The 13579-nt window shown below is 35.4% G+C and overlaps 1 protein-coding gene across 2 annotated transcripts in view; it reads left to right on the forward strand.

Annotated features, from left to right (window-relative positions):
- The window catches only part of LOC118198247 (estradiol 17-beta-dehydrogenase 2-like), a 49242-nt gene extending 36706 nt beyond the window's left edge, over positions 1-12536 (forward strand). Inside the window, exons 3-5 of one of the 2 annotated variants that reach the window (XM_085817673.1) lie at positions 4239-4421; positions 7355-7487; positions 11463-12535. In XM_085817673.1, the coding sequence (XP_085673799.1) occupies positions 4239-4421; positions 7355-7487; positions 11463-11835 (689 nt within the window). In that variant the 3' untranslated portion in view covers positions 11836-12535. Of the gene's footprint in view, positions 1-4238; positions 4422-7354; positions 7488-11462 lie in introns of both variants that reach the window. The other variant, XM_035369876.2, reaches the window with a different exon arrangement.
- Positions 12537-13579: the final 1043 nt, after the last annotated feature.

Below are 13579 nucleotides of genomic sequence, written 5' to 3' on the forward strand. Positions count from 1 at the left end.
AAGAATTTAAATACTAACTATTCTGGGGAACATCCACCAAGCCGACGTGGTCTGAGACTGAAAGCTCTCTCACACTTGAGAAGTTTCTCACTAACCTTAAATACAAAACTTGGCTCCAAACCAAATTAGCATAAAGCTGAACCGTGCGCTCATTCTGAAGGGAAGTTGAAATAAGTGTTTACAGGAAAGGGTAACATAAAATAAAAAGAAACTTGGTTAGTTTAACTTAAAACCTTACAAGGTGAGCGCGAAACTCTAAAAATTGATATTGACGAAGTGTTTCTTTACACAGACTCAAGCATTGTTTTGGTTTGGATGGCAATATTGCTACCTCAATTGAAACAATTTGTAAAATTAATGTTTGTATAAAAACTGCACTTGAAATTTATTTCTCTATATCTTTCTGACTTGTCTTTCTTCCACATGTACACTCTATGGAAAAAATATATGCACCCAAAAGGAAACGAACTACTATCACGAAACTTAACATGAATATAGTGCATGAGGAGATAAACAAAGATTGCAAATTCAGAACAAAAGATCGTTTTATTAAGTTATAGCATGAGAAATGTTACAAATCAATATGAACTAAGCCTCCTCTGGCCGCTATACAATCCGAAACACGACGTGGTATCGAATCAAGTAGTTCCCCTATGACATACTGCGGAAGATCATGCTATAATCGTTTCAAATGGATAAACAAAGATTGCAAATTCAGAACAAAAGATCGTTTTATTAAGTTATAGCATGAGAAATGTTACAAATCAATATGAACTAAGCCTCCTCTGGCAGCTATACAATCCGATACACGACGTGGTATCGAATCAAGTAGTTCGCCTATGACACACTGCGGAAGATCATGCTATAATCGTTGCAAATGGGCAGTTAATTCACTAATATTCCTATCTCGGTTGCCTTCCAAGCATGTCCCAAACCTGCTCTAAAAGCGAGAGGTCTGGTGATCTGGCAGGCGTATGTGAATGAACGTTGTCTTGCTGATGAATGGTACTTGGGCGACTTGATAGCATAGGCAGTACAACCGGCGTTAGAATGTCGTCCACGTAACTGCGAGCCATTATAGCGCCTTGAAGGACGACTAGAGGTGTTCCTGTGTTCCAACAAATTGTTCTCCACGCTATCACTCCTTGTGTGACCGCCGTATGCCGCTCGACAAAAAATGTCAGATTGGACCGCAGACCTGGCCGCCTATACGCGCGTGTGCGCTGGCCATTAGCAATGAGAGTTATGCGGGATTCTTTGATAAAGATCACATTCCTCCAGTCGGACACATTTCAGCTTGCCCGAGATCGGTACTGTCAATGATATGGAGTCAGTGGAAGGCATCTTAATGAACGTCGGCAGCATATGCTACTGTCAGGCAGCTGTCTCCGAATGGTTTCCTTTGATACCACCGGATGCCTGGAAGGTGAGAAATGGCGTCGAGTGGAAGCTAGCGACGTTGTTGCTGCGGAAGTGGCCGCTCTTCTGATTGCGAGATCCTCGACCTCATTTGTATTTCTGAGACGTCCTGCACCTCCACGATGGTAGACTATCTCCTGATCCATTGTTGCCAACACCAAGCAACAACCATATTCCTTCGACCTAGGTGGTGGCCGATGTGCCTGTCCGACCAACTGCTTCTCTGAAGCCTTCAATACGCCGCTTTTTAAAGTCCGACAATTGTTCGTACTGTTGCCGGTTAGCATATTTCACAAGTGCACATCAGCATAGCCACTGAGGGAGGGGTTTCGAAAATGGACCAATGAGCTTTTATTGCTCTTGTGACGCTAAATCTTCATGCATGTGAGCGTATGTCGTTTACGTTTTGATTTGCATTTGTTTCGCGGTAAAAAGTGAATGGCGTAGTAGAAAAAAATTTCTTAGAGCATTCGTTTCATGAGTTTAATTAATCGCTGGCATTTCACTTTCGCGATTTTTATTACGCATTAATATTTGGATTGATGTTCACGGCATATTATCGCTCTTTACACCGAGAAGACTCTATAAGCTATAATTAGCCTCGAATATTATGCATTTACTTAACACCTGTGCATTAAGAAAATTCGAGTTTATAGTTTTTTTTTTAAATAATTTTTCATATCGACTGCAATAAAAAGTGCTGACTTCTATTTACATGTATAATTGGTGTAAATATTTTTCTCATATGCATAGTTTTATGTAAAGATAGCATTTGGGCTCAGATGTTTATCACATATTTCTTTCTTCATCTTATTTACCACTTATTAAGTAATACTTCGCATGGATATTTTTGCGGAGTATCCAAATTCTGTTTCCATTTATTTTAAATTCTTTCAACCAGATAGTGAAATCTGCACATTTGCTTATATTTGATCTAACTTCACAATGAAAATTTTTGGAAGAAATCGACGATGCTTTAATTATTTTGTACGAAAAATTGCGTAGCAAAATATTCTCAACCATTTTGCTTAAATCTTAAAGCACGCGAAAGGTCATGTGACATGACAGAAATATTCCTGAATGCCCATTGGTCCATCCTAGAAGCCACACCCTCGGTGGCTACACAGATGTGCACTTGTGAAATATGCTGCCGGTTACGTCTCAGAGGCATCTCTAGTCACAATACCGTCCATTTAAGTCAACAGGTTCGTTTGATATGCTATGTCCTACCGGCACGATGATGCTTTTAAACTCTCCCAGCTGTCCAACTCATATTCGTATAGCGTGCGTATCCTTGTCTCATTGGCGTCGAAATAAATTACATAGCTTTTTACCAGACTAAATTCCTGCCGATTTTCGTGATTGTGGTTCGATTTCTTCTGAATGCATATACTTTTTGTGACAGGGTGTATATACAATTACTTTTGAAAATATAATAAAATTCATATCCTTTAAGATTCATCAATGTTAAAAAAGACGCATTTCCTGTTTATAAAAATTGTAGCAGTTCAAAATTTGAAATAGAACCTTTTATCGATTGAAACATTGGACCTTGAAAAGGTGAATCGGATGAGTATTTGACCATACTATGAGGTATTTTCGTCCTGCGTTTCGCATGCCTTCGTGGTGTAATTGGGAGCATACTCCTTTTGTATTCAACAGGTCCTGGGTTGGAATCCTGGCGAGGGTACTGCACATCTTTCACACCACCTGCTTCAAAAAAATTAAACTCTACAAGCGCCGGCCAACCTAAAAAGATGGTGCACGATAATACTTCACTACCAAAATTTGGCGATTAGATCCTCTAATCACCAGTAGCGATTTAAAAGGAGGAGTATGTAAGGTATTTTATCTCTTATATCTGCATGCCTTCGTGGTGTAATGAGAAGCATACTCGACACGAGATATCCAGGTTTCGAGTTCCGGTGAGGGTAATGCACATTTTTCACGTCTCCTGCTTCAGAAAATCTAAACCCTCTACAATACATAAATGTGAAGCTATCGTTTCCTAAAAATTTTTAAGATTATAAACTTTAATACACAGCATGCAAACTCAAAAACCATATCTTAACTATGTCTAAAAAAACTTTGATCATCGCTTACTGGATTTTTACTCCCGAACATAATTATTAAGTACCACGCCCAAAGTATGCGTTTTTTTCTTCAAGTGGGAAGAAATTCATGTATTATATAAAACATGCCGGCTACAAGACATAAGTGACAGCAGCGTGATCTTATTCGTACTCTTTTCCTGTTACAAAATTTAAAAATGATGAATTTTAAACTTCTTCTTTAGGATAGCTCTAAATTCTATTTACTGGTTTAAATCTAAAGCGTGGCGAAATCGTAGCACGTAGAGTTAAAAATAGAAGCATTTTATTACAGTTGGTTTGGTTTAGTTTATGTGATTATGGAAAAGTCTCGAAGACTATCTGCTTAAGGAGAAGGATACTTTCGTGGAGAACGGGGAACTGGCTTGTATCCACGTTACACATGAGGCAAACCACGAAAATTCGAACCTCGGACCGAGCTCAGTGTTCAGCTACTTTACCGCCCGGCCACTGGTGGGCTGCATTTGTAATAATGGTACAGGAAAATACATTTCATTTGAAAGAAAAATTACACACAGACTAGAAGTGAAAAATTTTCTACATCTATGATGCATTGTAGTCTATGTCAATTGTATCTATGATGCATTGTAACCTATGTCACCATAAATTATTTACAATCAAAGTGACTGCTATTTAAATTGTTTTGAATACATTAAGTATATAATCATAAAGAAAGCAATTTTAAAATTTCCTAATTTTCCTTTTAAGATCTGTGGGCTATTGTAAATAATGCCGGCATTTATAAAGGTAGCGATGCTGAGTTGGCTTCCATGAAAGATTATGAAGATACCATGGCAGTGAATGTGCTTGGGATGGTGAGAGTTACAAAAGCGTTCTTGCCCTTGTTGAGACAATCCAGAGGCAGAGTTGTGAATTTAACTAGCTTGGCATGTGAGTACGAAATTTATGACAAATTATGAAATCATTTTGGTTTAAGATTCATTTCATTCAAACAAAAACGTATCACCTTATTAAACACTACTAATAAACTCTAATATTTAATAGGATAACAACTGAGTAATACTCTGTAGTTTTTTGCTGATCTAAGTTTAAAAATAATTTTGTTTTGGTATTTTGAGTTAAATTTAAACAAAAGAGTCCTTTTTGCACACAGTTAACTAGCTGCAGAGTATAGTATTTCACAATGCACAGATATATATTTGCTTCGGAAAGAAGTGTATTTTCTTGAAATAAAACGGGGAGCCTTGGAGCATTGTGTTTAAGTTCATTAAAAACGTTTCTAGAGTCACTTTGCAGGGTTCCTAACTCCTTTGTCTAAGATAAACGTCGAGGAACCTAGTGCACTAGCGACTGATCACTGAATTCAAAACAAGAACTAAGACTTTGATTCGAGAAGGTTAACATGCGCTTTTATTCACTCAAATAAGAATAACAGTCGGCCCCCATCTCGGGCACTCAGAAAGCCTTTACTCGGGCTTTAACTCAGAAATAAGAAAGTAAACTGCAGTTAACTAAACGAGACTTAGCCGAAGCTATACACAATTATCTAGCGTAGTTGGCCTTTAAACTAGCCAGTGATTATCAAAAGGCACGTATAATAGGGCCGAGCGTAGCAGCTTCAAGCGTGGCTTAGCCAGAAGGCAAACACGCACTACAAAGGACTTCTAGCACTCTCTAGCGTAGTTATCGTAGTTTTGTAGAGACATTAGGTAATTTTTGGAAGCAGAAGAGATGAAAAATTAGCAACCGCCTTCGCCGAGAATCGAACCGCTCACCTCTGTAATACCGGCCCAGCATGCAGAACCACTACACCACGAAGGCACGTTAAGAAGGTGAGAGAAATACCTTACAGTTTTAACCTTCCTTAAATACTTCTTTTAAATCATTTGCATTCAAGCATTCAACGCGATTCTAGAACTTCATTCTGATGGGGAGTTGTAACGTATTTGAAATATAAGTATCTTCGATATCTAGCGACGTCGACGATCTTCGAAGAATATATGAGCTGGCATTTTGGGGGGGGGGACAAAATCAATTCTGAAGAGTCCGGCCAGTATGGCAGGACAGGCAAAGATATTTACTGGAGGAATTTGTGTACTAGGGCAGTTATAACTACCCTGATCATCAGGTGAATTTTAATTCCTTTAACGTGTTTTATTCTCAGTATGGCGATCGTATATGGAATAATTCGGTTTACATTAACAGAAGTTTTTTTACTTGCTGGGAGATAAGTCTTTGGCTGCCTACTGCATCTGCATTAACAAGGGTAAACTATTGAAAAGTTGAGCATCATTTCGGGTTTTAGCGAGGTCTTCAATCATTTAACTACTAGCTTCATTGTGTACAGTTTAAGTGAATAAAATTATATGAGATAAGTCAATTTTTTAAAAACTGTTGGATGTTTGAATTCACAGTATCCAATAACAATTATTCACAATACACATTTATAATACGAAATTACAAACAGCTGTAATCCAAAACGTTCCTTACAATTTCGTTAAAAGACAGGTCTTTATGAAGTAAAAATAACATACTGAATAAGATTAACGGAGAAGCTGAGGCATCAAATTTAAGAAAATTACCGCTAATTTCTGATGCCTTAAGAATCCCCAATAATATGTCTTTATGTTAATGATTTCAGTTCCTAATTATTTTGGTTTTAATGCACGGCAAGAAAATGCATTAACATTGAGCTAGAAAGGAATATTGAAAATTAATATTATATAATGAGGGAAAATTATAGCTGTTTTCTTCGATGTCATAAAAGGGAACAGGCGTCAGTAAATACCTGTGAATAAAGAAATCCTTTCGCCTTCTGTGAAGAGGGAGATTGCTTTCTGTGGCCTTAGTAAACAAAGCGAAATCTAAGGGGCTGCTTAGATGAAGAGACTGCTGCTCGAAATATGAAAGTTTCATTGTACGTGATTTGTATGAAAGCCCAGAAGGAAGAGTTAAAAAAAAATTGTAAGATAATCCGATAGCATCGATAGATATTGTGATAGCAGTAGCCCTTTTTTAAAAAAAATATGCGCAACTGGGAGCTTGTCCCATTTTATTGCTTAAATGGTCGTTGGACTGTAAAGGAAACAAAAGTCAATTAGACTATCTATCAGGTACATTATTTTCTTGAGAGTTTTGTCGAACTTCCCACGGAGTGAAGATGAGCAAATACTCCGGTCGTCTTTTCTTGGGCCGAAGTACGGAAAAATGTGTGGCACATAATTAATTTCAAATGTCTGCAAGGCTGTAAGTAGTTTGCAAAATGTTGACTTGGATTGGCTAATTAAGGTGAAGTAAGGTGTGGTTGCATGAGAAGATAACTTTTAATTAATTATTAGGTCAGGTACGGAATGTTATTAATGCATCAGGTACGAAATGTTGTAGATAAAACTGGTTAGAATATGCTACTAAGAGTAGGGCAAGATTTAGATTATCCTATGAATTCCTGTCGTGATCCTGCTACGTCCGACATCTGTGAATATCAGTAGGAACTTGGAGATATAAGATTTCCCTGTTGCATCTATATTGGTTAAATAAAATCAATGCAGCAATAAGAGGTATGTTTTACTTTTATTCCATTTATATTCAAGCATCTTTTATTATCATTTCCATTTGAGTCACCCCTTCCTAGATCCAGTTTTTAAATGTAATCAAAGAAATATGAAACTATGCAATTGCAAAGAAAAGATTAATGATTTAATTTTCTTCTACGTTTTAAAAATTATTGAATTAAATAAATGAATAGTTATGTGTAAGTGTTTAAAATATATAACATCAGACCATTGTGCTAATCAGTTTAAAATGTTAAGAATTTTACGCATCTTAAAACAAGATTATGAATGAAATCCTTTTCCTGGTTCCAGGTCAATTAGTTGGCAAACATTTAACTCCCTATATAATGAGCAAGCACGCTGCACAAGCATTTACTGAATGCCTGGCCCTAGAAATGGAAATTTGGCAAATAAAAGTGATTTCTGTTCAACCAGAATTTTTTAGGTGAGATAGTTTCAATGTTAATTCAAACATAAATATTAGACTTTATTTCAATTAATTTGTACACTTTTGTGATATAGTTGAATAGTAAAATAAAATATAATTACTTTTATACCTATGAATGTTGTTGTTGTTGTGACTTATCTCATCTGTCTAACAGAAACATCAGCACAAACCTACGAAATTCACTGTGGCAAGGACTGCGCCTGACGTTGGCAAGAGCCATGAGCACAATATAGTTGACAGTACGACTTTGCTCGTTCCGCCCCCAATTTTGATGGAGAGCACCTCCGGGGGAGGGATACGAGTGTCTCCTACTCCTCTTCTCCTATTATTAACCTCTCGAGAGGACTTTTGCATCGCCGCATATTTAGAGTGCCCCATGCCGCACAGGCATTTATAAACACCCGGGATTCGAAACCGGGCTCCACGGTACAGCTGTCAGCTTCTCTAAACACTATCACGGTTGGACAACATATCTATGAATTTGCTTACTAATGAAATTAAATTTTATGGAAATTAAAATTAAATTTACGTAACGATTAAATTGACGGAAACTCAAGAACTTAAACTTCGTAAGTTCGGCAACGCAGTGCACATAGTGAATCAAAATGGTACTTCCGAAAAACAAACTGAAATTCTAAATAACAAAAGAAATGGTAATTTTGCAAATGCCTTGAGTCGTCTAGCCGGTGTAGCTAGCCTAACCGCATATATAGCCGACACATTCTTAAAGCAGCGGTAAATGAAACTTTTATCCAATTTGTATATATGATACATTAGTACTGAATTATTTGAAAATAATTAAGAGTTAATATCATTAAAAACTAAATTATTAGAGCTAAAACATATCGGTCTACCAAGTAATTTACCACTCAAAAATAATTTATATTAAAATGTTTCACAAGCAGTATATCTGTAAAATAAAACTACTTTCTGTTTCAATTTTTTTTCAGGCTGGCTTTCATTTTCTTTTCGACCTATCGTACGCAAGAAATCCCGATATGTGGTCAACAATTGTTGCCAGGTGGAAAGATTCCCTTGTAGCTCAGGTTATTGTTGTTGTAACTTATTTTACTTGTATGACAGTAACATCAAAACAAACACACGATATTCATCGTGGTCAGGAGTTCAAGTATGAGCTCATCGTTGTCAAGAGTCTTGAGAGCCATTATAGGTAACAGCACGGCTTTGCTTAGTTCCGCCCTCCAATTTTGATGGATAGTACCCCGGCTGGACGGGTACGAGGGTTTCTCACTCCTTTTCACCTACCACCAAACATTTGAGAAGACTTTCGAGTCGCCGGGTATTTAGAGTGCCTCTATGTCGCTCAGATACTATACATTTACAAACAACCATGCCTTCTCCGGGATTGGAAGAGTCCATCGGAAGTCAGGGTCGCTAATCATTATCCAGACTGGGAGTGGCTCTGTTACGTGCTAACTGTTTTTCTTGTATGAACAATATGACTTCATCGCATCTGGAGATAGTATGTTGTTCTTGGCGCCGGTCTTGGCACATGTTAGCTATAACGCCACTCATGTAAAATAAGCACTTGAAAAATTTTTTTGCCTATAGCGGCGCGCTATGCATTCAGCCAATTCAATAAATAGTTAAAGTTCATAAATGTTTATTTTTAATCGATCATTGCAAAACCAAACGCATTCGCATCCACGTTATTTTTAGACAGTCGAGCCTCAGGATATATCATATGAAAAACCTATGGATTACTACCAAAATGAGTACTAAAAGATTATTGGTTGCTGAATCACTATGATGTGATCTTTGGGGAAAACAAAAGTAAACTCATTTATCCTGTTAAAGAAGGCGTCAGTACTGTACTCCAAGGACACTGAGTTATTTCGCTTACTTCATGAAACTCATTTGGCTGTTGGATACGGAGGACATGATATTATGTTAAAAGAACGTTCAACCAAATACAGAAAGCTTACACATAACGATATTGAACCTTTGTGGTGTATCCACCTTTGTGACTCCTTCCAGAAAAAAACAAAAAGATGTTAAGAAAGGCATTGCTGTGGGGGAAACTTACGATTTTTTTATTGAATTTAATTAATGTTGTCGGGTAGATCTTATTCATTTTCAGTCTCAGTCAGATAGAGAATAGAAATTTATTATGTACCAAGAACATCTCACTAATTTTTTAAAAGGTTTAATGGCAGTTTTTTATAATTTCTTTCAAAATAAAGTTTGTATTTTTGAAGGTCTTTTAAATAATAGCCTTATCCAGACCTTTTCTTGCTACTTTATTTAAAGAGCATTTGTCATTCTATAGAATGTCTAGGTATTATATATAGTTCCTAGGTAAAGTACAGAATAATTCTCATACTTCCTACGTTGCCTAGAAACGCCACGCATTTTCCATTAAATCCCTAGGTATTCTATGGAATGCAGATATTTCATACATTGGCCGGTAACATTTATATATATAAATTTTTATATTTTTTTGTTTTCGAAATGAAGTAACTCTATAAATATGAAATTATATAATTCTAATAAAATATGCATAATATACATAATTTTGAAATATTTTAATGTGTTAGCAAATTATAGAAATTTCTCAACTCAAATTCCCGTGCTGCAAATTTAAAATGTTAAAATTAATAATGATAACTCACAACGGTTTCAAATCTTTTCTAAATCTTTACTCTTATCTTTTTTACTTCCTTGTACGAAGTAAAAAAGAAAGTATTGTAATCGCGAAAGGTTTCAGGCATCATATTTCAACGAAAATATACATTTTGACCGCTATCCAATGCAATTTAACGATCATTTTGCGTGATATCTGTACGTAAGGACAGAATAAAGGACTCTTCCCCCCAAAAAATTGTAAAACTAATTCAAAACGAATTATGAAGAGAATGTTTCGTGGCGTCTGTGCGTACGTGCATAACTCGAAAACGCATAACTCAAAAACGAGTAGCCTCAGAACGTTGAAATTTTGTTGGTTGCAATCGGCCGCACGTAAAGTATATATATATATACCGTCTGTTACTCGGCTCTCAGTTTCTATATTCTTATATGTTTGTAAATTGAGCATTTTTTTGCTTTAAAAATGATTAAATTATGTTGTTCTTATCTTAAGGTTAAGTTTTTACGTCTTTAGTTAAATCTGAATGCAATATTTTTACAGTTACCAACAATTTAAAAGTTGTTTAAATGCGGTTAAGCCTAATAATTTTTTCCATGGTGGCCATTGCTTGTTTACATTTGAAACAGCAGAATAGCAGATTTGTTGCCAATCTAGAGAATGTAAGCTTCGCAAGAACAAAGATAACGCCTTCTTTTATTATTGCGCATATAATCATGCTTAATCCACTCTGGAATTTATTCGAGGAAATAAGATTTACTTCATAATTTTCAAAACAGACATTTTGAGTTTTTATGTATTTTTGCCTTGTCCCGAAGTGAGAACTGAATTAATAGAATGCGAAATACTGAATCGTCTGTGAAAAACTGATTTTTTTGTTTTGTTTGCTTAATTTCTTTTATACATCGTTTTAGATTTATTATAGTATTTGAATAGAACATGTGGCAACGATTAGATAATTCTTAAAATGATATAAATTTTGTGCATTCTGAGTTAAAAAATGAAGGAAATGTAACGCTGTTAAGTAAACCTAGGGCCAGAGTGTCGCTATGGTAAACAAATATAGTGAATTTTAAAGAATGCATTAATTCTATTGTGGTTTATGCGCTATCGACGAAGTCGATTTAATTAAGTTTAAATGAAATGCAAGAAAAAGTGCCTGTAATTTAATATTCCGTACAAGGAAGTCATGTGGTGTACACATCATATTTTTTCTAAATCTTTTACCCCTTCCACCGTAGTATAATGCGCCATAACATGAATTAAGTATTTATAGGTATCTGAAAAACTTGAAATTTTCATGACAAAACACTTATTTTGTTTGTGCAACAGCTTATCTCTTTTAACCAACATTTTGATTTTTTCAGAACTGGTTTGACCAACAATGAAATGGCTGGACGGCAACTACAACTGACATTCCAAAATTTGCAATCAGTTGTTAAGAATGCATACGGCAGTGATTATTTAGATGATCTAAGGTATCTTGTGGAATCTGTCTTCAGAGATTCATCACCAAAAATAGACATCGTAATAGATGATTTAGAATCAGCCGTAAGTCTGAAGGATCCGGACAGTATATACGTATGCAATTCTAACTTTATTCATGCAATAAGTTTTTATGTATATATACGTTTACCGAGATCATTTCAAAGTTTCCTTCAAGAAATGTATATAGCATTATTCTATAAGCGGTTTAGGCAGCCTAAAAGCTCTAACAACAATATCTCTAATTCTCGTTAAGCATTTTTGGAATCCGCTTTTCTATAACCTGGCTGAATGTGCATATAATACTTAATATTAAGATTAAAATTATATATATCACTAATTTGGTGCAACAAGAGAAAATATTATTTGTAGACTGAATATAAAATATTAAATATGTAATAAAAGTATATAACTGATTGAGAACAACATTCAAGGCATTTTTTCTTCTTCGAGTAAAGAGCTTCTTAATGCATTTTTAAAAACATATTCAGTTATAGCGTGCCTTTAAAAAATGTTAGATTGTTTCAAACGTTTTACTGGAGATATGAAATTTATATTTGTAAAGATATTTCCATTAGAAGGAAATAAAAGGCTGTAAAAGATTTCTAGGACTTTGTTGTAAAATATTTTGATCTGATATAATAAACCATTAAACTACAATACACGGAATCTGGAGAAATGTTTTTCCGATCAAATAATTTCTTTAGCCCAGAGACAATTTCATACATTTTAAAAGCAAACAAAACATTTTCTACGAGAATGTTAGATCTACGTTTTGCTTTTGACATTCAAATAAACTGATTCAACAAGTTTTTTTTTACAGTTTTTATTTCCATGGTACGATTTCTTTCAAATTTGTCTATCAGAGAACATTTTTTTTCTATTTATTCTTCCTATTATTATTTATTAAATTCTGCATTGTTTGTTTATTTTTCAAAAAAATAATTTTACAAATCCTTTAGGAAAATATCAATAATTAATTTTATTTGATTTATTTAATGTTTTTCGGCCATTGATAATTATTGTCATTTTTGCTTTTTGGAAGTCGACACCAAACAACTTTTAGAATGAGCTCTAAAGATATAGAGTGCAGTAGGCTTATTAAAGAATATTTGTTACTTAAATGAGTGATGTTTTAATTAAATCCTGCGGTGGTTGTGGTGATAGTAAAGTTAATAGCGCATAACCAGAAAGGTTATATGCGCCAAACACACAGTAGTTTAGACAAAGATAGCTTTCGTTCCCATCTAAAGTTTATACAAAACACAAATTTAAAACAACAAATAGCGATAAATATAAAGTTTACATGAAATAATAAAAGGATGAACACTAAAGTGAATAGGTATTTAAAACTCAGCAAATGATATGCAACAAGCGATGAAACACAGGAAAATTACACTATAATAAAAGATAAATCAAATTAAATAATAGAAACCTGTTTCTTTCAGGTATAGGACTAAATTATTATTGGCCTCTTTCCCAATTAAACGGCCAAGAGGCAAGTCACCCTCGTTAAAATGTTTTAGTTTAAGTCTATTAAAATTCGGACGCCCTACACTGACTACCAATAAGTATTTGGACACCTTTGATAGAAAAGAAAAACTATATTCAAAATCAATAGCTGGTAGACCCTCCACGAGAGGTATTTTCTTCCACTCGGCTTGGAGAAGACATAGAAGTTCCTTCACCGATTTTGCACGGGTAGTGCACACCTAAATTTGGCGATGCAACTCGTCCCAGAGGTTCTCGATAGGGTTCAGGTCTAGACTCTGGGCAGGCCAGTCCATTCGATGAACTCCTTTGGCACCATACCAAGCCTTGGTTAACGTCGAAACATGACAACTGGCATTGTCATCCTGAAAGTAACAGGGGTCCAACCCGTAAAACTGCCACAACGTAGGAAGCCCATTGTCATCCAAAATAGTGCAGTAGGCATCGGAGTTGAGCTTACCATGAATGGGGACCAAGGGTCCCAGCCCATACCAGGAGAAACACCCCA

Source organism: Stegodyphus dumicola, chromosome 5 (genome assembly GCF_044657685.1).
Source record: "Stegodyphus dumicola isolate Sdum_Otavi_A_Nest chromosome 5, ASM4465768v1".
Classification (NCBI taxonomy): Eukaryota; Metazoa; Arthropoda; class Arachnida; order Araneae; family Eresidae; genus Stegodyphus; species Stegodyphus dumicola.